The sequence below is a fragment of the Schizophyllum commune genome (genome assembly GCF_000143185.2).
Source record: "Schizophyllum commune H4-8 unplaced genomic scaffold SCHCOscaffold_1, whole genome shotgun sequence".
In the NCBI taxonomy this organism is placed as follows: Eukaryota; Fungi; Basidiomycota; class Agaricomycetes; order Agaricales; family Schizophyllaceae; genus Schizophyllum; species Schizophyllum commune.
The window spans coordinates 1,712,124-1,734,245 of record NW_026089538.1 but is presented as its reverse complement, the minus strand read 5'-3'; the positions used below and the strand labels follow the sequence as shown (position 1 = coordinate 1,734,245).

Here is a 22,122-nt window from a genome sequence, read left to right as displayed (position 1 = left end):
ACGGTCGGATTGACTCGAGCTGATCTTCAGTCAAAGCGGGATAAAGATGTGCGCTATATCCCCTTTCGGGGCGATAATGAACGGCAGCGATCGGCCGACGCGAGCAACGGTTGAACTTCGCAACTTGTTCCCAACATCCACGGCCATAGAATGGCAACTTGCTTGGACTGCTGAACAGTGTCAAACAGGCGTGGAAATTGAGGCTGAACGTCGGCAGTAGAGACCATGGAAGCTAGGGGCGCCCGCAAGTGACCAGTCCAGTTCAGGTCCTGATGCCTGTCGAGCGTCAAGACTATTCAAACGATTGCCATGAAGATATAGAAGAATCTCCTACCTCGCCGACACATTCTGGACCGCGTTAGCAAACGTCGCAGCGCGAGGAAGCACTCACGCGGCGATCCCGAAGACTGTAGAACTGAATATCATCACTGGATCAGCGCTCACGCCGCAAGGAGCCCCAAGGAACGCCGCTCGGAAGTCAACTTGAAGTAGCTCTATCCCGCTACGGAAGGTCGCCCCCGGTCGCTCGAATATCGAACAAAGCAGGACGTGAGAAGTACAGGCCACGAGGTGCGCTAGCCATGTGGTATCAATCAAGATCTCGTGGTGTGGGGCCTTCCCAACTTGGTGCGCCTTGTTCTGTGCGCCCATATATACGGCCCGGCGTTTTTGCCATGTTCTCTCACCCCCTTCCTTCCCCACCCCTCGGGGCTTCGTCTTGTTCTTTTTCTTCCCACACTCATTTGTTTCGGCATGGGCACCAGCACCAGCCCTCGGGCTCAGGTCGAGGACGCTACCGTGCAGTCTCCTTCCCCGAACGTTGGCGACGGTGATGAGCGCGGAGGCGGCAACGTCGCGGACAATGTCGGCGACGTTGCTCTCGACCCCAGATACCGTCATCCGAACGCGTTCATTTTGTTCCGACAGAGCTTTTTGAAGGGATCGAAGGCTACGTGGGTCGAACCAAAGGGCAAGGACATCCACAAAGTCATTGGTGAGTACGCTATCATGTTTGCACGCATTTGGGCTGGAATCCCCTCAGCTCAGCATTGGAAGGCACTGCCAGAGGAGGAGCGGGAGCGTTTTCGCGCTCAGGCTGCCCAGAACAAGCAGACTGCTCAATTGCCGAATCCCGAGAAGCGGCGACGTCGCAAGCGGCAGCAGCTATCTGCCGTGGTTGCTACGAAGCCCCAAGAGGAAGTTTCCTGCTCCTCTATGGCCCTCCCTTCTGTTCCTGTGATCCCAACGCCTCCACCCATGGACCCTCTACCTAATCCCCGTCCTATCATCTCACTTCGCAAGACTAGCCACCCGAAATCACGTTCTCTTGGTATGTGTCACTGAAGCGGTTGTGCTGCAAGGACGCGCTTCTGACAGTCGGCAGGTACCCACGCTCCTTACGCATCACCCACGATCATTCATTCGCCACCCACCGTGCAGATCCCTGCATACGAGGATAACCCTTATCGCTATAGCTTTCCCCAAAAGCCTCGTCCGTCCAAGCCGCGCTCGACGGCGAAGGACGGTCGCGCGAGGACCGCCGAAGCGACCCCTCCTCCCCACCAGGATGTCTTCTCTCCTGCGAGAGCCATCTACAGTTTCTCCGTTCCGTTGCGCACGCCATCTGCCGAACCTTTGATGGCAGCCGCACCCGGTGGCCGATCCTCGCAGACCACTAGCGAAGCCGTATTCCTGCAGGACTTCCCTCGCCGACGTTCCCTAAGCAGTCCCGAGACTCTTCGTCCCTTCTCATCGGGCCGCGCTGACGACATAACCGGCCATGGGAACGTACCTAGCAACGCGCCCTGCGTCGGCATGATGAACCAGCCGTACTATCCCGCCAGCACGCTATCCGAAGAGGCAGACTCGAGCGCCCCGTCATCCTGGTCGCCTACTCGGTCTGACTTCATCGTCGGCGCCCACCGCCGCGGAGTGCATTCCTGGAACGTACCTTGGGCGTCGCAACCGGTAGATCAGACACCTGCCGCGCTCATGGGCTTGGAGCCAGCATTCGCGCCCGGGCCTTCCGCGTACCAGTACGCCATCTACGACGCGGCCCAGTACGCCCAAGCGCCTGCTTTCCTCAATGAATCGCAGTGGGCCGCTGCTCCTGCGACGTACCCCGGGGTCGATAGCGCGCCTGATCCCCAGCAGAGCTACATCCAGTGGCCTCAGCAGGAGCAAGCTGTCGATTACACCGCCGCTGGTCCAACCGCTCAGCCGGCCGCTGGCTTTGCTCAGTACGCCCAGTACCCGATGCAGCAGCAAGAATCATACGACAACTCCTACTATGCTCCGTACGCGTATGATGCGACGGAGTATAACTGATTGAAGCCCATCGGCCTTCCTCGCTCGGCATTACTATTGTCGACGTTCGATCTCCCTTCCCTTACACCATTATTTCCCTTTCCCTGCAACATACCTTATACGCACCCGTCTCACCTCTTACTCCTGGTGCCCTAATCCTCGCCTCCCTCTCATCTCATAGCATTGCTACACTACACTCTGCTAATTACCGCGAAGGACCACTCACTGTATCCCCAGCGCATGTCCCTCTATTCCTCACTCTCACTGTTTCGTTAGCCGGCAGGGCGGGCTCTCGCCGCCTACTGTAGCATACTCACATCCTACGGACCTCTTATCTTGGTAGAGCTACCATACGCAGCTCGTCAAATACCAGCATGCGCTGCTGAGAATCAGATATTTACCTGACATGCATTGTCGCCGCAAAGTCGAACGCCCAAAACGCGTTACGTCACGCGACCGTGACACCACTTGTTCCCGCCTCTCATCTGGATCAGACGCGTCGCGAGGTTGAGCAAACATGTTCCGTGCAGATCGAAAGCAGTTTGACGACAAGACCAACATCCTCGAGGTCGACAACAAGGGTCTGGTCAACTACCCCTACCGCCTGAGCTTGTGCGTGCCATGCCCCCTCCGGTACTCATTTCACCCTAACCCATTTCTTCCCCAGCTACGACAAGCCTCCAATATTCGACGTCACAATCGAAGAGTTTGAGATATGCGCTTTGGACAGGCTGAGGATACTCGCTGAGATTGAGGCCTGCGCGGCGCGAAACCGCAGCTGGGAGGAGACGAAGGCCGTGATCGACACACAGTGCCGCAAGTATATGGAGCTGGACAGCAATACCGCGTCGATCGATAGACGGGACGCGCAGAGAAGGAGGGATCAGCTGGGGCATTTTGTGCTGAGGCTGGCGTTCTGCAGAACGTAAGTGTTGGTGATGGCTAGAGGGTGGCTGTGAGGGATGCTGATTCGCTGTTTGCTAGGGAGGAGCTGAGAAAGCGCTTCGTGAAGGCGGAAACAACGTTGTTCAGGGTTCGTTACGACACTGACAAGAGCGACGAGCGGAGGCGATTCTTGAACTCGAGGGACTTCAATTGGATCGAGGTACGTTTCTGCGGGATGTGTTCGATATGTTCTCACCTTCGAGGTAGGTCAGCGATAGCGAGAAGAAGCAGTTTCGAGACGAATTGTACGCCTCTTTCCACCCACCGCCGAAACCAAACGTCAAGTTGTCAGAACAAGAGCGGAAGGCTGAATTCGAGAAGGAGAAGTACTACAAGGTGCGCCCGTGTCCCTTCGAGCTTTCGCGGCCGATGGCTGAAAGCGCTTCAGGTCAGATGGACGCGCGTGCCAGACCTCGTAGAGAGGCGGAAGGTCTTCCTCAAGAAAGGATGGGCTTATGTTCCTGCCATCGAGCAATCAAGTATCGTCTTCCAAGCTTTCGAATCTCATCTCATGAAGGATCTTGAGGTATGTTCCTGCTATGTCGCCCAGCTGAACAACCCTAACATATCGGCAGATGACCGCGAAATGCCTACCGAACATGAATGAAGATACGCGCATAGTACCCTTGCTAGACAAACTCTCGCAAGGCTTCCTCGCCGGCGTCTCTTCGGAGTGGAGCAATCAGACAGAGGGCACAACAGAGGGTTTGACCGCCGACATGATCGACGAAATTGCGCGCAAGCACTACCCTGCGTGCATGCGCAACATGCATATGAACTTGCGAAAGGACCATCACTTGAAGCACTTTGCTCGGTTGACGTATGGGCTGTTCCTCAAGGTATGTCCTGCTGCTCCCTGCCAGTGCTCCGCCAAGCGTGTAGCTCACGAATATGCCTTGCGTAGGTGCTGGGCCTCTCATTAGAGGAAGCTATCGTCTTCTGGCGAAAATCCTTTGACCGCATAACGGACGACAAGTTCAACAAGGAGTATAGGTACAACATCCGCCACTCCTATGGCCAGGAGGGCAAGCGGGCGAACTATCCTGCGAAGAGGTTCGTCGTTTAGCTCCTCCACGTTGTCCGCTTCTCACCATGCCCCGCAGCTGCTCGCAAATCCTCACCAACGACCTCGACTCCGCACACGGATGCCCCTACCGCATGTTTGCGCCAGACAACCTTCAGTCAACCTTGCTCACCATGTACTCCGGCCAAGGCCTCGCTTCGCACCACCTGCCAGAGATCATGGAGCTAGTTAAGAAGCATAGCTACCACGTCGCGTGTACGCGTGTATTCGAGATCACGCATGGTATGAAGAAGGGGGATGGGATAGGGGAAGGCGAGTCGGTGACGCATCCCAACCAGTACGCGGCGCGAAGCATGGAATTGGAGAAGGCCAAGAAGGGGGAGGACTCAGATGCCATGGCCATAGGCTGATTATCTGCCTGTATCTCATCGTGTCTGTTGGTTTGTATCTATATACCTGTATCATAAGTACGTGCATCTGAGTGGATTGAGCACACCAGAGAGCGCATGGAGATCGAAAAAAATGCCGAATATTCGGAGGCAGTGGTCGCTCATGGATGACGTCGTTTGCTCATGTTTTCCAGCCGACTGCTGCTCGCGTGCAGCGCGCCACCTCTTGACTGCATCCCTCGTCTTCCCCCTCCATCACACCCTTCGCCACGATGAGCCAACGAAAAGTCACGACTCCCTCGAAAGATGCGCAGATGCAGGAAGCGAAAGAGCACTCGCTGCAGCAATACGTGGACACGAATGGGCATTTCTCGCTCGTCCGGTAAGCGCAGGCGCGCGTCGAGCTTAGCGCCCGCATGCTGATCATCCGCGCCCTCATAGGAACTTCCGGCTGGCCGACCTGGTCACTATCATGAACGGGGTCTGCGGATCGCTCTCCGTGTTCTCCTCCGCGCGCTATTTGCTGTCCAATGACCCGGACTACCTGTGGGCCGCGCTCGGGCTTCCCCTCGCGGGCCTGATCTTCGACTTCATGGACGGGAAGGTCGCGCGCTGGAGGCAGGAGAGCAGCATGCTCGGGCAGGAGCTGGACAGTCTGGCTGATCTGGTGCGCCCCCACCGCTCTATGTGCACGGCCCCGCAGCTGACGCACAGTGACTTAGATTTCCTTCGGTGTCGCTCCCGCGCTCGTGGCCTTCACCGTCGGCCTGCGCACCTACCTCGACACGGTCGTATTGACTGCATTCATTTGCTGTGGTCTTGCCCGCCTCGCCCGCTTCAATGCGACGGTCGCGCTGATCCCGAAGGACACGAAGGGCAAATCCAAGTACTTTGAAGGTCTCCCCATCCCCTCTTCACTCGGCCTCGTCGCTGTTCTCGCGTACTGGACCAAGCAGGGATGGATCGAGGGACAGGAGGGCCTACCGTGGGGCACCATCACGCTCTGGGGCGCAGAAGGCGGGCGGGGCGAAATCCATCTCGTCTCCGTCGTCTTCGGCCTGTGGGCCGCAGCCTTCGTTAGCAAGACGCTTCACGTCCCCAAGCCTTAGAGTGGAGGGCAGCTCCAGCGCCAAAAGGGGGCGCACATCATATGCACGACGAGTAATTCACGCTGAGGGACTGGCGTGCTGGTGGGGGAAGTAGGCCAGCGCGACATGATAACAGAGACGATCTGACGACAATGCTTCAAGTAAAATACTGTACCCGAGGTTCAACATCCTATAGTACCGTTATATACCGCTATTTCGTGTCTATCTCGAGGGCTGGGACCGCCTGCAATAGGACAATGGACTTCGAGTTGATCTTTGGCGGTGCGAGCGGCTTATTCTCCCGAAAAGGGCAAAAACAGTAACGAACGCGTGATGTCACGCGTCTTGTCGCGTTCGCGTCCCTTTGCTTCGACCACGATCAGGCTGCGAACATGATCACGTCCGGCGATGCGCAGCGCTTGTTCCTGCAGGCCGTCCTTTCGAGAGGAATAATGTCTGAACCTCTAGCACGCACCCTGTACTCCAAATGCGTAGAGACAGTCAAGTGTAAGCATTGTTTATGGAAATGGCCAGGGCGGGGCATTGACATTGTCCCCCTTGCAGCTGCAGATGAGCATGTAAACGTGTCGTACAAGAACACTCGGGAGGAGTGGGAGGACGTTATCAGGAATGTCAACAATGCCCTGAACGCCCTCGACCTCCAATTCGTCCGCCAAGTCGAGCAGGAGAAGGGCATCCCTATGTGGGCTTTGGTAAGGAGAGCATCTGCTATCAAGTTCACTCTGCGCTCACATACATCGTCTACCAGATCAACTTGAAGGGCGACGAGGTAGCACAGGTAGCGACCGATTACAGCCCCGTCGAGATTGCATATTTCAAAGCCCTCGTGAGTGTTCTTTACGCCATCTTCCCCGGGTATTTCTAACAAAGTGCAAAGGTCGAGCAAATCGTCATGGCCCCTCGGAACTCTTTCTCGATATCTTCTTTCCTCGCGCTCCGCGAGATCAATGAGCTCAAGCCCAAGGCCAACATGACCAAGAGCCAGGGCGAAGAGACTCTGTCCAGCTTCGTCAACCGTGGCTGGCTGGTGAAGAGCAGGTCAAGAATCTCCCTTATCCCTGTAAATTGATGGGCTCATTCAATGCTTATAGGAGAGGGCGCTACTCGCTATCAACGCGCACGCTTCTGGAACTGAAAGGCTATATCAAGTCGGAATACCCTGACCAGATTCCCACTTGCATGCTCTGCGACGACGTGAGTTTGCCCCAGATTCTAACTCACCTAATCCCTCACCAACATTTCTCAGTTCACCACCGTCGGCGTCACCTGCAAATGCGGGCGCGCAATCCACAAACACTGCTTCACCCAATGGCGCAACCGTCGGTCGCAGTGCAAGGAATGCCGGACCGAATGGGCAGACAAACTCGACGACGAGATGTTCACGCCCATCGGGGAGGATGCAGTGGGCGAGAACGACGCGGGGCGCCGGTACGCGAGGCACGAAGACAGCGACGAGGACGGTGAGGGCGAGGAGGACGAGCCGAGCCAGTCGCAGGCTAGTCAGCGACCGGCGAAGAAGACAAAGAAGACGAAGGGCAAAAGCCGCGCGAAGAAGGGGAAGGGCAGGGGTGACGATATGATCCTGGACGACGACGAAGAGGTGGAGGCGGAGATTGAGGAGGATGAGGAGGAAGAGGAGGCCGACTATGAAGAGAAGGACAACGACCGAGCGTCCAGTCCGCCCGTAAAGAAAGAGCCTCGACGCAGGAGCACTCGCGGTGGGTAGTCGGCATGTATTCAAATCTACGTTTCTTGTCCGTCATTCGGTGGTTTGCACCGCAGCCCAAACGACCATTCTTGCTTGATTCTTGCCTTCAGAAATGTTACACGAGAACAAGCTAAACACCATTTCGTTGTTTCTTTTGGTCGATATTTTGTCGTCAGTGGTCGTATAGGATATGTACAGTGTTACTAGGCGCGGACAGCGATTGTGTAGTCTATAACGGGTTCCATGCACATGTAGTTAGGTGGTAGATGTCAGAGGGCAGGTGGTGGATCGTCTCATCGCCTCCTCGCCTCCGGCCGCGACTGTGAGGCTGGCTCGGGCGTCACCTCCGGCGTCGCTACGCGCCCCGCCTCCCCATCCCTCACGACGTTCGTGAAACCAAAGGAGCCCTTCCCCCACACCTGCTTGCGCCGCTTGTCCTTCCGGCCCTCGCCAAACTCGTCGTTCCACTTGCGCAGCTCGGCGAGGCTGCCGAGCGCCTCGGAGGATGAGGGCGTGATCTCCTTCATCGCCTTCTCGAAGTGGCGGAGGTTGAGGACGCGCGGAGGGGTGGTGGGCTTGGTTTCCGGGGCGGGGGTGTCAGATTTGGCCTCTGCGGTGGGTGGCTTGGGCGTGGTGGTCTCCGAGGTGGCTGACTGCGTCGCTTCAGCCGCCGGGGCGACGTCCGTAGTGGCAGCCGGTTCCTGAGTAGCCTCAACACCTTGCCAGGTGTTTTCGGCCTGCGCCTCAACCTCAGCCACAGGTGCAGACTCCGCTGATTCCGACGGCTCAGACTGCGACGCGGCTTCGGCGTCCGATGTCGGCGGGGCTGCTGGCTTCGTCGTGCTTGCCCACGGGACGGTCACCAACTCCTTCACCGCATCCAAAGCAGCAGACACGCAGAGATCTAAAGAACCATCAGCACGCAAGTGACGTGTCGCATGAACACACTTACGCTTCAAGTCAGATCCAGAGAAGCTCTCGGTACGCTTCGCCAGCGCCTTCACGTCAACGTCCTCCCCGAGCGTCTCATCACGCAGTAGGATCTTCAAGATCTCCGCGCGCTCCTTCTCCCCAGGAAGGTCGACCAAGAGACGCCGCGGCAAGCGGCGCAAGACCGCATCATCGAGGTCGAAAGGCCTGTTCGTCGCGCCAATGACGATGACGCTGTCCTCGTTCGACGAGGTCAAGCCGTCCATTTCCTGCATGAATTCGGTGATGACGCCGCGGTGGGCGAAGGCGCCCCCGCTCTCGCGGGCGGACATGCGCGCGCCAAATAAGGCGTCGATCTCGTCAAGGAAGACGACGCAGGGCGCAAGGCGGCGCGCAAGGGAGAAGACGGCACGGACGAGCTTCTCGCCTTCACCGACATACTGTACAGAGCATTAGGAACCAGGGTCATTAAAACGACGAAGGCCGCTTACCATGTCCATGACATCGGAAGGTGAGATGGTCATCATTCGCACGCCAGCCTCCTTCGCAAGGGCGCGAACGACGAGCGTCTTTCCAGTACCTGTAATCAAGATTAGCATCGTAAGGAGAACAGTTGCAAAGGCTTACCTGGCGGACCAAAGAGCAGGCAACCAGTCATGCCGTGCTCTTTGAGAATACCACTTTGGAAGGCAGTAGGGTGAAGCAAAGGTAGTGACACGATTGTCCGTACAGAGTCGATCGTATGCGTCGGCAGATGCACTTGGTCAAATGATGTGGGCATCGACGCTGCAGAATGTTCTGTCAGCGATGCATCACAGTCAATGCAAGGCCAAAAACATACCAGACGAGACAATTGTAGGCAACAGCCGCTGCTCGTGCGGGTCCAAGTCCGGATCCGACTTGACTCGCTCAATGATCTCGTCCCCATTCTCCTCCGCATCCTCCGCTTCATCATCTTCCTCATCCTGCTCGCGCGCCGCCTTCGTACTCGAGCACGCCTTCGCCCACGCCTTGCGCAGCGTCTGCGTATTCCGCGCCGCCTGCCAGGCATTCACCACCGCGCTCCACGGCACGGGCGTCGGCTCCAGCGTAGACCGCCGGCGGGGCACGCCCGGCGTCGCGGCGAGCACGCTGCCCACCGCGCGATCCGCGACGTGCCGCACCTCTGACCACAGCTCGAGCTTGTTGCCCCACTCGGCGCGCATCTTGTCGAAGACCTCTTGTGGGAAGTCAGCCGGGGTGACTGGCTGAGCATCCTCTTGTGGTGGCGGTGCTTGTGCAGGCTCTGGTAAAGCATTGCCTGCAGGAGGCTCTAGCGCAGCGTCTATGACTTCGACGGGTGCTTCTGGTCCTGCTGTTTCTACTGCTGAAGTTTCGCCCTCAGCGGGTTGCCCGGCAACGGCCTCCGCAGCGGGCGCGGCCTCGGCGGCTACAGAAGCATCGACGGCAGCCTTTGGTTGTGGCAGCTTGTCCAGCACACCATGGCTCGCGCCCACGCCCATGCGCATCGTCAGCTCGTTGATCTCCTGCCGACGCGCAATGCGACATTTGCGTTCGTCCACGGTCGACCGCACGCTCGGCACGACAGTCGAAGTCCGATAAAAGGGGACCGTGTCCTGCCCCGTCATGCGGGCGAGGGGCGGAACCCCAGGAGCGCCTCCCATCCCGCCATTGGACATCAAGCCGCTGAGAATCGACGAGATACCCGGGTTCTGGCCAAAGGTCTGCTCCGGGCCGAGCATTACGACTTCGACCTTCTGCTGGGGCACCTCATCGCCTTCGATGTTGGCAGACAGCTTGGGGATGTCGTGGTGGAAAGCGGCGTCGTTGCGCTCCCAGAGCTGTAGTCGGCGACGCAGGCGTTTCTCGCGCGCCTTCTCCGCTTGCTCGTCCTCCCCGAATGAGGGGGTCTTCTCCCGAGAAGAGGAAGGACGTGCGTTAGTACGACTCAGCAAGGCAGCGAAGTTGCTCGGTCCGGGTGTCGATACAGACACACTTGACGGCGTCAATGGTGGACTGATTCCAAAGACAATCGTGATTGGCGCCTGCACGGGCAGTTGGGACTTGATGAAACCCCACCGCCGTCGGTCGCGAACGGCGTTCAGCAACGGTGCATACCATGTCGATGACGTCGCGGCCAGAGTGGGAAAGTCGCGCACGTAAATTAGTCGAGGCCGGACCTTCTCGGTCTTTGAAGCGGCAGCAGCGGCCTCTGCAGTGTTGCGGAAGGGCGCGTTGACGAGGGTGTCAAAGAACGTGCGGATGCGAACGGCGGGGTGACTGGGGGAAGTGAGGGCGGCGGCGCGCTTGTGGACGCGCGAGCTTGCCATGCGGGGCATGACCATGAAGGAAACTGGGGTATTCGGGGTAGCCTGCTGAATCATGGGCTCCACGTCGTCCTCGTCCGCGTCTTCCTCTTGCTCATCGTTACGAACGACCTGGGGCGCGGTCTGGTGCAAGGGATTGCGGGGGAGCTGCAGGGTAGCGGCGGCTGAGGAGCATAAGCGAAGATTTAGTCAGTAGAATGCAGACATACCTTTGCCGAAGTGACCATGCTCTCCTGCTGCAAGCTGCACGGCGTCCAGCACTATGACTTCCGATCCAGTCCTTCGCGCAAGCTCCCATACTGTTGCGTCCACTACATAGTCTCCACCTTCAATTGGGCAGTACAAGGCAAGCGTGGGCTCGGACTTGAGTGTCGGCGTAGGATTGTACGCCGCGTTGTGCTGCGTCTGGGGATGGAAGGTGGCGTGCAGGTGGTCGAGCGCCTCGTCTAGGATCTCCTGGGGCGGCAGCGCCTCCTGCAACTTGAAAGTCTCGGGGAACGGCGTCTCCTCTGGCGTCCAGATGATCTTCAGGTCCTCCGGGAGCTCTATGCGGGGCAGCTGGGGTTCGGTCAATGACGCGAGGAGCCGCGACTTGCGCCGGTGCTTTTCAGCTTCCTCTAGCGGTCCTGTTGGCGGCGTCACGCCTTCCGGTGGTGGTGCACCTGGCGCTGAATCTCGTGGGGCCTCCGCAACATCCCTAGTTGTGGAAGTAGAGGTTCCCGGCTCATCGTTGGCTGGTGTGGACGATGACCAGCGCCTCGGGCTGCGTCGGGCGCCAGTGATGGTCTGTGTCGCGTGTACGGCGACGACGACGGGGTGTGGGGCACCCGATGACGCCTTGAGCAGCGCGCGCGAGCTTCTGCGGACGGCGCTGGACCGCATTGACAGTCAGCTTAGAGGCGCGCAGACGCGATTCACGAGATTTGACTACACTCGATCAGCCGCTTGGACCGCCGCCCCTTGTCTTCATCGTTGACGCCGACGCCGACGACCGCGACGATGCCAGTAGACTGCGAACGGGACAGCGCTACGCCGCGTCCAGAGACCCCCGAGCCGTCGTCCGTACAGGGGCGGCGTAACACGGGCGACGTCCAGCTTCTCGACACCGAGGGCTGCATCTCCCCACAGGTGCATCCCCCGCCCGCCGCCGCGCGCTCCGCGTTCTGACGTCGCTCTCGCAAGTGCAGCTGGAGGCCTGTCTGCAGCATATATTTGCCAAGTACTGCACGCCGCAGGCGCAGCACTCCGCCGTGCGCGCTCGAAAATCCCTCTTGACGGCACCAGAGGGCGCGTATCTCTCGTCTGAGGGCCTCGATGCGTGGGCAAAGGATACCAACGGCGCACCGTTCCCCCAAGAGACGAAGGATGAGCTCATCGAGTTCCTCGATGTGACGCCCGACGGTGGCTTGACGTATGTTCGTTTCCCTCCGCCCGTTGCCACCTCCCTGATCGGCCCCCAGCTTCAAAGGCTTCCTGCAAATATATCAGCTTCAGACAGAGAACGATGAGGAGGAGACCTGGAGGGATCTTGTACGTTCGTCATGACTGCAATCGTGACTGTGTTTAACCCCCTGCAGGCGAACCACGGATTCGATCGTACATTAAGCCTCGTCTCCACCCGTCGAGAAGATTATGAGGAGATAGCCAAGTTTGTTGCGGTACTTCCCTCTTACACCGATTACTTATCCATCTTGCTAGACCCAACTCTTCATGACCCTGTCGAGGATAACATGCCTCGTGGCTCGCCCTTCACATCCAATCAGGATAGCGACACTGCATTCACCCTCACGCACACAACTCCAGGACACCACATTCCACGTCCTCCCGCGCCCCAGGCTCTTTCGCCGGTATTAGAATGACTCACGAATCCTCTTGTGTTCATGCCGTCGACGACTTTCATGTTTTCTTGCTATATGACCGAAGTGTACTTTAATGCTGCTCTACCTTTGTAGGGCATCAAATTGATCCTTTGACTGCTACATCTGAGACCTAGTTCGCTTATTGTGATATGCGCTAGGCCGAGCGGTACGCGCATTACCTTGCCTAGCAAGGTCTCTCGCCACCCTTAATTGAAGCCCAACTTTTTGCAGGCACGATCAGAGAGTCAACAGTGCCCAACTAATGACTGAACGCTCCGGGCTTCGAACCCGGAGCTACCCAGAACCGGATCTCATGAAAGAGTGTGTCGCCGGTCGCAGGGCCCGAGTGCTGCTGCGCCTACCACCACTATGTCGTGAACTGAAGCTTGAGACGAGCCGTGCGCACCTCAAGGCCTCGGGGACAAGCGCTTGAGCTCCGTTCAATGGACCTGCACGAATCTTCGATGCGCGCGCAAGCCGCACGAGATGTGTAGTGACAACTTCCAGGTAATGACCGTTGACGAGCTCATGTTGAGTGACAGAAAAGTCATGAGCGAGTGTCTGCCCTACTGCTAGGCAAGGTCCAGAGCCGGCGTAGCCGGGGCTTCCTCTAGTAAAAGTCCCATCGTTCATTTATGATCATGAAGTTGCCTCTCGGAGCCCGGCCCGCGCCACCGCCCTCTGCTTTCGCCGATCATCGTTGTCTGGAGGTCACACATCCTCAGTATGGCCGCCCTCCTCGACCCCACCAGCCACGAGTACAAGAAGGCGCGAAAGCAGCACTTTAAATCCCTCCGTAATCGCCATCATGATGACTCCGCCTGGACGCCCTTCCGCGCCGCGGAGAAGCACTACAAAGCGCGCTTCCCCCCACCGGATCTGTCCAATGTCCTCGACCTTGCTCTCCTTGACCCTGCGAGGGAAGCGGAAATTACAACGGGAGGTTGGAGAGGCAGTCGCAATGTCGAAGGATTGGAATATCAACGACTAGAACACGCTAGCTCAAGAGCGTTTGTCCTGCCGCGTATCCCAGGTGCGTCGGGCGATGCTTCCCGACTGCTGGCAGCTTACCGATCGCAGGAATCTCTTAGGTTTAATCCTCCTCCCCTCCTTCGTCTGTCATGAGAAGCAAAAGGAGCTCATTCGCTGGGCAATCGCCGAGCACGCCAAACCGCCAACGGAGACGAACCTCGACATCCACTACGTTATTCCCGAAGAGGGTGTCTGGAAAGCTTGGTTGGACTCCAAAGAAGATCCAGCGCGGGACTCCACAGCCATCCCCAAAGCTACTCTGCCTGATGCTGCGCACGCTACCATCCCTCAGCCGCCTCCCGGCCCGCGTCAACTCATCAACAACGAGCCCGCTTCCCCAGCTAACTTTACCTCTATCGTGCATACAGAGAAGATTCCACAACCGCCTTCACCCACCGTCAAGCCCGTCTCGACGTCAAGCTTACTCCGTAAACTGCGTTGGGCGAACCTTGGGTGGTTCTATCACTGGGGGACGAAGCAATACGACTTCGTGAAGGGGCCGGATGCGATCGACGAGAGGGTGAGGGCTCTGTGTAGGGAGGCGGTGCATAGTGTAGATTGGGGAGAGGTGTTTGATGGGAGGGAAGGGGACTGGGGTGAGGAGAAAGATGAGTGGAAGACGTGGAGGGAGACGTACGGTGAGCCTGCCTAACTTGCTTGTGCTCCGTGAGACCTTACTGAACTCTGACAGAGCCAGATGCGGGTATAGTCAACTTCTACCAGACCCAGGTAGGCTGACTTTGCTTGAGGAGAGAACGACGTTTGACAGTCGGTCAGGACACTCTCATGGGCCACGTCGACCGGTCGGAAGTATGTGCGACATCGCCGCTGGTCTCTATCTCGTAAGTGCACTCCTATGATGGCACATCCCTGACCGACCTCATGCATCGCGCCAGCCTCGGAAACGCAGCCGTCTTCCTCATTGGCAGTACGACGCGAGACGCAGCACCAACACCCATCCTTCTACGCTCCGGAGATGTCGTTATCATGTCTGGCCCTGCTTGCAGGAGAGCGTACCATGGTGCGTCGCGAGTCACCTCTACGAATCGCCGTCACCTCATCTCTTCCTCCTTGCAGGCGTACCACGAATACTGGAAGATACACTGCCGCCACATCTTCGCCGTAATGGCGATCCAGAATGGGAGCCTTTCGAAGAGTACATGCAGACGACGCGCGTGAACGTCAATGTTCGACAAGTATTCCCCAAAGGATTTGATCCCTCAGTAGTGAAGTCGTGAACGTCGCGGGTACGCCTCATTGGTTTCTATGTAGCAACAATCACAGTTCATTGTCCTGTTCACAAACACTATTTGCCGTTACTCAGCTTCGAACGTTGCCTCAAATTTCACTGCTTGTAAATGATTGTTTCGGTCCCATGCATATCGCGCAGTCTCACTAACATCTTTTCCAGGACGTCGTAAACGGACCCAAGAGGTCATATATCATCGTGAACGTGAACCCCACCAATAAATATGTAATCCATCCCCAGCATGTCGTCCAAATTCCTTCGCACCCCTTCCTTAGCAGGTACCCTCGTTGTCGATCTCGATGCGCTTGCCATCGGGGACATCGTCCGGGTTGTTGTTGTACCTATAGGACGGTGAGCTCGGCTCTCTCCCAACTTGCAGCGACCGCGCCACGCGACTCACCAGATGTAATGCCCGTTGAGCGCCCAGCCGTAGTTGATGCGGATGCGGTTGCACTGGGGCATTGTCAGCATCGTGAACCATCTCGCCCCAAGTCGCAAGCAAAGCTCGATCGCTAGCCAAGGTAGCTACCAGAGCTCGCAAACTCACACTCGTCTCCAGATGGCACGCGTCCGCACCCCCACCGGGCGGGCAGTTGATGAGGTTCTGCGGGTTCGTCGGGTCCGTCTGGCGCTTCTCGGCCGTGGCGGCGGCGGAGGCGAGGCCGGCGAAGAGCGCGGCGGGGAGAGCGAGGAGGGCGAAGCGCATGGTGAATTGGATGAGGTGGTTGAGGGTGAGGTGAGAAGACTGCGTGTGGTGGGGCGGCGGATGGAGAGGTAAGGTGGGAGTGGACTGCCTTTTATATGAGCGTGCTGTGACCTGACTTCGTCTTGCAGCGCTGGCTATGGTACCCTCGAGGCTTACGACTATGCTCGCGAGGAAGCGCGTTTGCCAGCAGGCGCTCTCACGAATACCTCGCTCACTGATCAAACATGGTTCAACAGACGCCGGAAGAATGCAGGACGAATTTTCCTGTTTGGTTTAGCCCTATGGAGAAAGCGAGGTCGAAGTTCCCCACACCCATGCCGGCTACAGCGCTCCACTACAGCGTGCTCGCGGCGGCTTACGCCGTACAATAGTAAGTCTCATACTCAGCAAGCGCGCCTGGTGGTGACGGCCCGTCCCGCACCGCTCGCTCGAACAGTGATTAAAATCCAAACAAATGAAGTTTCGAAAGTGTTTCCACCGGGACAATGTGTACGTTTATTTGCTCGGTGCTGTGATGCGTTGTACTGTCCTTCGAGCTCGCTGGACGCGCCTGCAGAGCATGTCTTGCCTCATGGTCAACCAAACACAGTTTCTCTTCTGTGTGAACTGCCTCGCACATTCATCTACGAAGCTCAACCAATACCCTGAACTCCGTCGCCATCCGACAAGAGCGGCCTCAAAGAACTCGTGCTGAGCTCTTCGCCTGTGTAAACTGGCTATGCTCGCGTAGCCTCGTCGTATATAAGCCCGAGTGATTGTCCTCTCTTCTCATCAGCCAGCCACCCAGCCTCGGACACCAACAGCCATCTTCACTACCCACCTCTTCCAGACCCGCATATCTCACGATGCACGCTTTCACCCCCATCGTCGCTCTTGTGTCCCTCGCTGCGTTCGCTGCTGCGATCCGCAACCCCAACAACCCGGCGGACCCCATCAACTGCCCGCCCAGCGGTGGTGCGGACCTGTGCTCCAAGGAGACGAAGGTAAGTCGTGCTCTTGTGGCAATTGACTCGTTGAGGTCGTCGTCCGCCTTCACAGCGTCCTTCATCACCATCTTTTCCAACTCTTCTGGGACTCCACGAGCTAACGTGCACTCCTCCAGTGCAATAACCGCATCCGCATCAACTACGGTCAGACCGAGCAGGGCCACTACATCTGGTACCTGTGCGTGCTCGCTCTCCTTTATTACCCCAGCCTCACAGCTCATTTTCCTTCGCAGTAACAACTACGACCCGAACAACCTCCCACAGGGCATTCAGATTACCACCGACACCGTGTCGACGTGCTAGACACCGGGACACTGACGGCTGCTTGATATGACGAGTCATGGGAGACGACCAGACACGATTTTTCCGCTGCTGTCTATTTATCTTCTGAAGCTCATTTATGAATCATGACTTGAGAGTTAGCCTCACAACTATCTACCATGCTTTGAGTCGAAAATGCATTGTCAGCGATGCGACGAACGACCTGAGGCCTCGCCAGCCTAAGTTCAACTTGAAAGCACATGATTGCGGGAAAGTGATCATTCGTGATGCCACGATCACTGGCGCTTGTTCTCGACCTGCTTTCGTCCACCATCATCTTGACTCTCGAGCAGCATCACCCAGCATGTCCAGAGGAGGGCTCTACGGTGGCATCAAATTTGCCTCTGGCACGTCTATTAGTTCCCCTGCTCCCCCTGCTTCCGCACCCCCAGCTGCTGCATCCGAGAAACCAGTAGCACAACCCGCTACGGCTGCAGTCCCAGCACCTGCAACTCCACCGGAAACTCCAGCGCAAGGGCCCAGCGCGCCCGCGCAACCCACAGATGCCTCGAAGGGCTCCGCCGGTATTGCATTCATTGCTGTCGCATGTCGTCCGTTCATCGTCCTCACGAATTCCCTCGATAACCCAAAGGCTGGTCTGCCTCCCTCGCCTTCGCACCCGTGCGGAGGGCGCCAAAGCCGAAGGCCGCTGCGCCCCGTCTACCTGCGGGTGCAGCGCTGAGTGCGATGTCCGCCACGGCGACGGTCTTCGCACCGCCCGTCTTGATCGAGCCCAGCAAGCCTGCTGAGGAGAAGACGGAGACGTCGGCACATGAGGCCCAAACACAAGGATGGGGGAAGAAAGTCAAGCCCCCTTCGATGATCTTGGAGGAAGACGTCAATGGATACAAGGCCGCGCATGGGAACCAAAACAAGAAGAAGGGTAGCCATGGCAAGAAGGGAAAGAAGGTATGTGGTCCGCCTCGTTCAACGACACAAGATGATCGAACTTGGTAAGCAGAACAAGCATGTCCCGGTCATTCTCGCTTGGGACCCCATGGAACAGTATGACCCGATCCGACCCAACGACTACAACGAGTACAAGGTCTGGAAATCCAAGGAGCGTATCGAGAGGCGTCACAGAATGGCCGAAGAGAGCCGCAAACGCCGCCGCAGCGGAAGTTATTCGGGAAGCGACTACACAGACTCGGAGGATGAGAGACCGCGCAAGACAGGTGTGTACCACGGCCAATTTGTCGTTTGGTTCATGCTCACATAGGAACTAGGGCGCTTTGACGAATCGTGGGCCGGCGCTCACGACCAAAATCGTAACGACGATATGCATGTCGACCCTCCACCTGTTGTCGTCGACAAGAGTCTGTCCGGAGATGATGCCTATGCACGCCGTCTCGCCATGTCCGCGGGCATGCGAGCGCAGCCACCGCCAGCCTTCGAGCCGCCCGCAGCAATGGAGCCCTCACCCGCGCCATCGGGTAGTGGATCACCTGCGCCTGAAGTCCCTCCCGCCGCCCCTCGTCATGACGAGACAGGCGAGGAAGCGTACTTGCGCCGCATCGCGATGTCGACGCGGCCTCAGGCTGCTGCTCACATGCAACAACAAGCTGCTGCACCCGTGCAGCCTCCGTCCCGGACGGCGTCCCCCCCGACGTTGGCCTACAATCCCTTTGCGCCCACCTCAGCGCCTCCGCCTCCGCCCGCAGCAGGACCACCGCCTGTGGCCGGTGTTTCCGCGGTCAATCAGGCGGCCATTGAAGCCAGAGCGAAGGCTGCGGCAGCCATCGCAGCCCGCCTGAGCGCCCTTGCGCCCAAGGGAGGAGATGATGCGCCAGCACCTGCTCCGAGCCAGTCAACCCCTCCGTACGTTCAGCGTGTCTTTTTATGTGTCGAATGCATCTTCACAACATACCCAGCCCCGACCAACACACCTTCGCCGCCCGCCTCATGGCTAAATGGGGCCACAAAGAGGGCCAAGGGCTCGGCGCGGACGGCTCCGGCATTGTCAACGCGCTCACCGTCGAGCAAGTGGGTACGACGTCTGGCCCGAAGGGAAAGAAGGGCAAGCAGGCCCAGCAGCAGCAACAAGTTCAGCAACCGAAGGGTCTCGCGGCGAAGATGGGCAAGATCGTGAACAACAACGAGGATGCGAGGGCGAGGGAGGACCGCGAGAGATTTGGCGAGCCGAGCAGGGTGGTAGTGTTGACGAACATGGTGGGGCCGGAGGATGTAGGGGACGAGGAGCTGAGAGGGGAGATCGGTGAGTTTGCATGTTTCTGTCACTGATTTTCATGGTGCTCATGCTTCTCCCAGGCGACGAATGCGCGAAGAACGGCACCGTCCAGCGCGTCATCGTGCATCTCGCCAACCCGCCGCCAGCCAACCCTGAAGAACTGGTTCGCATCTTCGTGCTTTTTGCAGGGCCTGCGGGTGCTTGGAAGACAGTTCGGGAGATGGATGGGCGGTACTTCGGTGGAAGGAGTGTCCGCGCGCGGTATTACCCAGAGACGTACTTTACACAGTACCTCCTGGACGAAGCTCTTTAGTTTATTTTCAAGTGCTGCCACCTCAGTGTACAATGCTACATATCTATCGATTGCATGATTTCGCTGCTATCTCCAGCTCGCACAACCCAGGCTTTAGCCAGTTCTTGAGTTCCAAGCCAATGAACGCGAAATAATGATTATCAGGGTAATGATACAATCCGTACGTTCAGTGTTCACTCTGTAAGTACATGCACCCGAACGCGCCTGCATGCGCCTAGTACACACGCTTAAACGGCGGCACCGCCTTGCACTCGTTCTCATCCAGCGTCTTGTCGATGACACCACGGTACGACAACTTGACGTCCGGCTTCGTCGAGTCGTTCTGGAAGGAAAGCGTGTGCTTCATCCAGCTCTCGTCGTCGCGCTCGGGGAAGTCCTCGCGTGCGTGGGCGCCGCGGGACTCCTTGCGGGCTGCGGCGGAGGTGATGGTCTGCACGGCGCACTGGAGCAAGTTGCGGAGCTCGAGCGTCTCGACGAGGTCACTAAGAGAGGGTTAAAACAGTGTTTAAGTAGCAGGAGGTGGCGGACGTACGAGTTCCAGATCATCGAGCGATCCTTGATACCGACATCCTTGTAGGTCTCGTAGATCTGCTTGACCTTCTGCACACCCTCGTCCAACGACTCCTGCGTCCTGAACACAGCAGCGTCCGACTGCATGGCCTTTTGGAGGTCCAACCGGATCTTAGCGGTGGGGATGGGACCGTCAGCCTTCCTACAGCGACGTTAATACGCGATGCTTGTTTGGGCAATCAAGAATTATTTACCTGATCTGGTCAAGGAACTCGATGCTCTCGATGCCAGCCTCATCGGGAATCTTCTTGTGCGGCTTGCCAGGGGTAAGGGTCTCCTCGATGTGGTGCGCGCAAGCACGGCCGAAGACGACGATATCGAGCAGGGAGTTCGCACCGAGACGGTTGGCACCATGGACGGAAACACAGGCAGCCTCACCGGCGGCGTAGAGACCGGGGACAACCTTGTCCTTGCCGTTCTCGTCGACCGTGATAACCTCGCCAGTGTACTTCGTCGGAATACCACCCACTGATTAGAAGGTCAGTCTCCTGTCTTGTAGTACAATGATGAAATTGCTTACTGTTGTAGTGGACGGTGGGCAAGACGGGGATGGGCTCCTTGGTGACATCGACACCAGAGAAGATAGCGGCGGTCTCAGAAATACCCGGGAGACGCTCGTGCAAAATCTCGGCGGGCAGATGGCTGAGTTGGAGGTAGCAGTGATCCTTCTCAGGACCGACACCGCGACCCTCGCGAATCTCGATCGTCATGCTACGAGACACGACATCACGAGAGGCAAGATCCTTCGCGGTCGGTGCGTAACGCTCCATAAAGCGCTCACCCTCAGAGTTGAGGAGGTAGCCTCCCTCACCGCGAGAACCTGCGATAGGAATGAATGGCTATCCTGTGCAGATATATGCGTTGGCGACGTACCCTCAGTGATCAGGCAACCAGCACCGTAGATACCCGTGGGATGGAACTGGACGAACTCCAGATCCTGGAGGGGAAGGCCGGCACGGGCGACCATGGCGTTACCGTCACCCGTGCACGTGTGCGCACTGGTGCAGCTGAAGTACGCTCGTCCGTACCCACCCGTCGCGAGGACGGTCTTGTGCGAACGGAAGCGGTGGAGGGTGCCGTCCTCGAGGTTGAGGGCGATCACACCCACACACTCACCATCCTGCATGATGAGGTCGAGTGCGAAGTACTCGATGAAGAAGTTGGTGTTGTGGCGGAGGGATTGGCCGTAGAGGGTATGGAGGAGGGCGTGACCGGTACGGTCAGCGGCGGCAGCGCAGCGATACGCCTGACCTCCCTTGCCGTACTTCAGCGACTGGCCACCGAAGGCGCGCTGGTAGATCTTGCCCTCCTTCGTGCGTGAGAAAGGAACACCGAAGTGCTCGAGCTGGCAACCAGATGAGTTATGCGTGCTGCAGCGTCGTATGCGCAGCGTACCTCAATGACGGTCTTAGGCGCCTCGCGACACATGTAGTGGATGGCGTCCTGGTCTCCAAGCCAGTCGGAACCCTTGACCTGTGGGGGATGTGAGCATACATGCGGGGTAAAGTCTGGGAATACGCACCGTGTCGTACATATGCCATCTCCAGTCGTCCTCGGTCATGTTCTACAATGATTGTGAGTACGATGTCCCCTTCGCCTTGCCAGCGATCGACGTACTCCGAGCGCTGCGTTGATCCCTCCCTGTGATGGCTGTCAATAGAGCCCACGAGATATTGTGACTTCTCCCTCTCACCTGCGCCGCAACGGTGTGGCTTCGAGTCGGGAAAAGCTTGGTAATGCATGCCGTGTTGAAGCCAGCTTCGGCGAGACCGAACGCTGCTCGCAAGCCCGCGCCACCAGCACCTCTGCGATCCCGTCAGCTGCCGTGTCTCCCCCGCGCGTGCACCCACTCACACAACGACCGCATCGTACTCGTGCTCAATCAAGGGATATTTCCCTGATGCCCAAGACTAGGTACTTCTCAGCAAACAATTCCCCAGTAAGCCAATGTCTGAGTTGACATACCGGAACCTCCTGCGCCTTGACGGGGTTTGTCGCGACGACCTTCCTCGCGGGGGCGGTGGTGGAGAAGGAGCGGTGAGGCCGAAGGAGACACTTCCTGAGCGTGGGCCTGAACATGGCGGAGTGAAGACAAGACGCGCGCAATGACGCCCCGCCCGCTCAAGAATCCAGAAAACAGCCGGCGATGCCGGCCAATC

General features: G+C 57.9%; 11 protein-coding genes across 11 annotated transcripts; 8 read left to right on the top strand and 3 right to left on the bottom strand.

The window, feature by feature from the left end:
- Positions 1-753: 753 nt before the first annotated feature.
- Positions 754-2,328, top strand: SCHCODRAFT_02661334 (uncharacterized protein; the record flags this gene model as incomplete). Its single annotated transcript, XM_003035164.2, has 2 exons — positions 754-1,330; positions 1,385-2,328. The coding sequence occupies 2 exons, from the start codon at positions 754-756 to the stop codon at positions 2,326-2,328; spliced, it is 1,521 nt and encodes a 506-aa protein (XP_003035210.1).
- A 496-nt stretch (positions 2,329-2,824) lies between these two features.
- On the top strand, positions 2,825-4,686 carry SCHCODRAFT_02695026 (DNA primase, large subunit; the record flags this gene model as incomplete). Its single annotated transcript, XM_003035165.2, has 8 exons — positions 2,825-2,919; positions 2,975-3,232; positions 3,292-3,412; positions 3,460-3,588; positions 3,641-3,778; positions 3,828-4,091; positions 4,157-4,305; positions 4,356-4,686. The coding sequence occupies 8 exons, from the start codon at positions 2,825-2,827 to the stop codon at positions 4,684-4,686; spliced, it is 1,485 nt and encodes a 494-aa protein (XP_003035211.1).
- Positions 4,687-4,879: 193 nt separating this feature from the next.
- SCHCODRAFT_02605959 (CDP-diacylglycerol--serine O-phosphatidyltransferase) lies at positions 4,880-6,062 on the top strand. Its single transcript, XM_003035166.2, has 3 exons — positions 4,880-5,047; positions 5,107-5,332; positions 5,388-6,062. Exons 1-3 carry the CDS (start codon positions 4,938-4,940, stop codon positions 5,772-5,774), a joined length of 723 nt encoding a protein of 240 aa, XP_003035212.2. The 5' UTR covers positions 4,880-4,937; the 3' UTR covers positions 5,775-6,062.
- An 83-nt stretch (positions 6,063-6,145) lies between these two features.
- Positions 6,146-7,500, top strand: SCHCODRAFT_02485674 (uncharacterized protein; the record flags this gene model as incomplete). The annotated part of the gene is made up of 6 exons (XM_003035167.1): positions 6,146-6,260; positions 6,318-6,466; positions 6,523-6,600; positions 6,652-6,812; positions 6,866-6,968; positions 7,021-7,500. The coding sequence occupies 6 exons, from the start codon at positions 6,146-6,148 to the stop codon at positions 7,498-7,500; spliced, it is 1,086 nt and encodes a 361-aa protein (XP_003035213.1).
- Positions 7,501-7,637: 137 nt separating this feature from the next.
- SCHCODRAFT_02018969 (AAA-domain-containing protein) lies at positions 7,638-11,112 on the bottom strand. The gene is made up of 6 exons (XM_050341540.1): positions 10,949-11,112; positions 9,254-10,886; positions 9,040-9,198; positions 8,904-8,992; positions 8,435-8,852; positions 7,638-8,386 (listed from the first exon to the last, which is right to left on the bottom strand). Exons 1-6 carry the CDS (start codon positions 10,964-10,966, stop codon positions 7,776-7,778), a joined length of 2,928 nt encoding a protein of 975 aa, XP_050202832.1. The 5' UTR covers positions 10,967-11,112; the 3' UTR covers positions 7,638-7,775.
- A 585-nt stretch (positions 11,113-11,697) lies between these two features.
- On the top strand, positions 11,698-12,718 carry SCHCODRAFT_02605953 (uncharacterized protein). The gene is made up of 5 exons (XM_050344193.1): positions 11,698-11,867; positions 11,927-12,150; positions 12,200-12,269; positions 12,317-12,387; positions 12,438-12,718. The coding sequence occupies exons 1-5, from the start codon at positions 11,739-11,741 to the stop codon at positions 12,451-12,453; spliced, it is 510 nt and encodes a 169-aa protein (XP_050202831.1). The 5' UTR covers positions 11,698-11,738; the 3' UTR covers positions 12,454-12,718.
- A 606-nt stretch (positions 12,719-13,324) lies between these two features.
- Positions 13,325-14,868, top strand: SCHCODRAFT_02695021 (uncharacterized protein; the record flags this gene model as incomplete). Its single annotated transcript, XM_003035169.1, has 6 exons — positions 13,325-13,631; positions 13,690-14,268; positions 14,322-14,359; positions 14,408-14,472; positions 14,527-14,651; positions 14,708-14,868. 6 exons carry the CDS (start codon positions 13,325-13,327, stop codon positions 14,866-14,868), a joined length of 1,275 nt encoding a protein of 424 aa, XP_003035215.1.
- Positions 14,869-15,150: 282 nt separating this feature from the next.
- Positions 15,151-15,585, bottom strand: SCHCODRAFT_02483119 (uncharacterized protein; the record flags this gene model as incomplete). Its single annotated transcript, XM_003035986.2, has 3 exons — positions 15,151-15,220; positions 15,280-15,332; positions 15,427-15,585. 3 exons carry the CDS (start codon positions 15,583-15,585, stop codon positions 15,151-15,153), a joined length of 282 nt encoding a protein of 93 aa, XP_003036032.1.
- A 687-nt stretch (positions 15,586-16,272) lies between these two features.
- On the top strand, positions 16,273-16,996 carry SCHCODRAFT_02605946 (uncharacterized protein). The gene is made up of 3 exons (XM_003035170.3): positions 16,273-16,568; positions 16,688-16,749; positions 16,805-16,996. Exons 1-3 carry the CDS (start codon positions 16,431-16,433, stop codon positions 16,872-16,874), a joined length of 270 nt encoding a protein of 89 aa, XP_003035216.1. The 5' UTR covers positions 16,273-16,430; the 3' UTR covers positions 16,875-16,996.
- A 160-nt stretch (positions 16,997-17,156) lies between these two features.
- Positions 17,157-19,816, top strand: SCHCODRAFT_02605942 (uncharacterized protein). Its single transcript, XM_050344192.1, has 5 exons — positions 17,157-17,801; positions 17,854-18,067; positions 18,119-18,710; positions 18,764-19,107; positions 19,161-19,816. Exons 1-5 carry the CDS (start codon positions 17,580-17,582, stop codon positions 19,391-19,393), a joined length of 1,605 nt encoding a protein of 534 aa, XP_050202830.1. The 5' UTR covers positions 17,157-17,579; the 3' UTR covers positions 19,394-19,816.
- On the bottom strand, positions 19,503-22,087 carry SCHCODRAFT_02605941 (succinate dehydrogenase). Its single transcript, XM_003035987.2, has 11 exons — positions 21,929-22,087; positions 21,818-21,873; positions 21,657-21,768; positions 21,581-21,604; positions 21,486-21,527; positions 21,359-21,436; positions 20,837-21,308; positions 20,484-20,783; positions 20,158-20,431; positions 19,926-20,105; positions 19,503-19,875 (listed from the first exon to the last, which is right to left on the bottom strand). The coding sequence occupies exons 1-11, from the start codon at positions 22,040-22,042 to the stop codon at positions 19,608-19,610; spliced, it is 1,920 nt and encodes a 639-aa protein (XP_003036033.1). The 5' UTR covers positions 22,043-22,087; the 3' UTR covers positions 19,503-19,607.
- Between the last annotated feature and the right edge of the window lie 35 nt (positions 22,088-22,122).

What these genes read in the sequence shown, in the direction of transcription:
- SCHCODRAFT_02605959 (XM_003035166.2), top strand. Translation starts at nt 4,938, where the DNA reads ATGAGCCAACGAAAAGTCACGACTCCCTCGAAAGATGCGCAGATGCAG. An exon ending in GGGCATTTCTCGCTCGTCCG is followed by an intron (nt 5,048 to 5,106) that starts GTAAGCGCAGGC and finishes GCGCCCTCATAG; the next exon opens with GAACTTCCGGCTGGCCGACC. An exon ending in TGGACAGTCTGGCTGATCTG is followed by an intron (nt 5,333 to 5,387) that starts GTGCGCCCCCAC and finishes ACAGTGACTTAG; the next exon opens with ATTTCCTTCGGTGTCGCTCC.
- SCHCODRAFT_02018969 (XM_050341540.1), bottom strand. An exon ending in CCTGCTCTTTGGTCCGCCAG is followed by an intron (nt 8,993 to 9,039) that starts GTAAGCCTTTGC and finishes TCTTGATTACAG; the next exon opens with GTACTGGAAAGACGCTCGTC. An exon ending in CTTCCGATGTCATGGACATG is followed by an intron (nt 8,853 to 8,903) that starts GTAAGCGGCCTT and finishes TGCTCTGTACAG; the next exon opens with TATGTCGGTGAAGGCGAGAA.
- SCHCODRAFT_02605953 (XM_050344193.1), top strand. Translation starts at nt 11,739, where the DNA reads ATGCCAGTAGACTGCGAACGGGACAGCGCTACGCCGCGTCCAGAGACC. An exon ending in AGGGCTGCATCTCCCCACAG is followed by an intron (nt 11,868 to 11,926) that starts GTGCATCCCCCG and finishes TCGCAAGTGCAG; the next exon opens with CTGGAGGCCTGTCTGCAGCA. An exon ending in ACGCCCGACGGTGGCTTGAC is followed by an intron (nt 12,151 to 12,199) that starts GTATGTTCGTTT and finishes ATCGGCCCCCAG; the next exon opens with CTTCAAAGGCTTCCTGCAAA.
- SCHCODRAFT_02605946 (XM_003035170.3), top strand. Translation starts at nt 16,431, where the DNA reads ATGCACGCTTTCACCCCCATCGTCGCTCTTGTGTCCCTCGCTGCGTTC. An exon ending in TGTGCTCCAAGGAGACGAAG is followed by an intron (nt 16,569 to 16,687) that starts GTAAGTCGTGCT and finishes GCACTCCTCCAG; the next exon opens with TGCAATAACCGCATCCGCAT. An exon ending in GGCCACTACATCTGGTACCT is followed by an intron (nt 16,750 to 16,804) that starts GTGCGTGCTCGC and finishes TTTCCTTCGCAG; the next exon opens with TAACAACTACGACCCGAACA.
- SCHCODRAFT_02605942 (XM_050344192.1), top strand. Translation starts at nt 17,580, where the DNA reads ATGTCCGCCACGGCGACGGTCTTCGCACCGCCCGTCTTGATCGAGCCC. An exon ending in ATGGCAAGAAGGGAAAGAAG is followed by an intron (nt 17,802 to 17,853) that starts GTATGTGGTCCG and finishes CTTGGTAAGCAG; the next exon opens with AACAAGCATGTCCCGGTCAT. An exon ending in GGAGCTGAGAGGGGAGATCG is followed by an intron (nt 19,108 to 19,160) that starts GTGAGTTTGCAT and finishes TGCTTCTCCCAG; the next exon opens with GCGACGAATGCGCGAAGAAC.
- SCHCODRAFT_02605941 (XM_003035987.2), bottom strand. Translation starts at nt 22,042, where the DNA reads ATGTTCAGGCCCACGCTCAGGAAGTGTCTCCTTCGGCCTCACCGCTCC. An exon ending in GCCACACCGTTGCGGCGCAG is followed by an intron (nt 21,605 to 21,656) that starts GTGAGAGGGAGA and finishes CAGCCATCACAG; the next exon opens with GGAGGGATCAACGCAGCGCT. An exon ending in GAGTTCCTTGACCAGATCAG is followed by an intron (nt 20,106 to 20,157) that starts GTAAATAATTCT and finishes ACGTCGCTGTAG; the next exon opens with GAAGGCTGACGGTCCCATCC.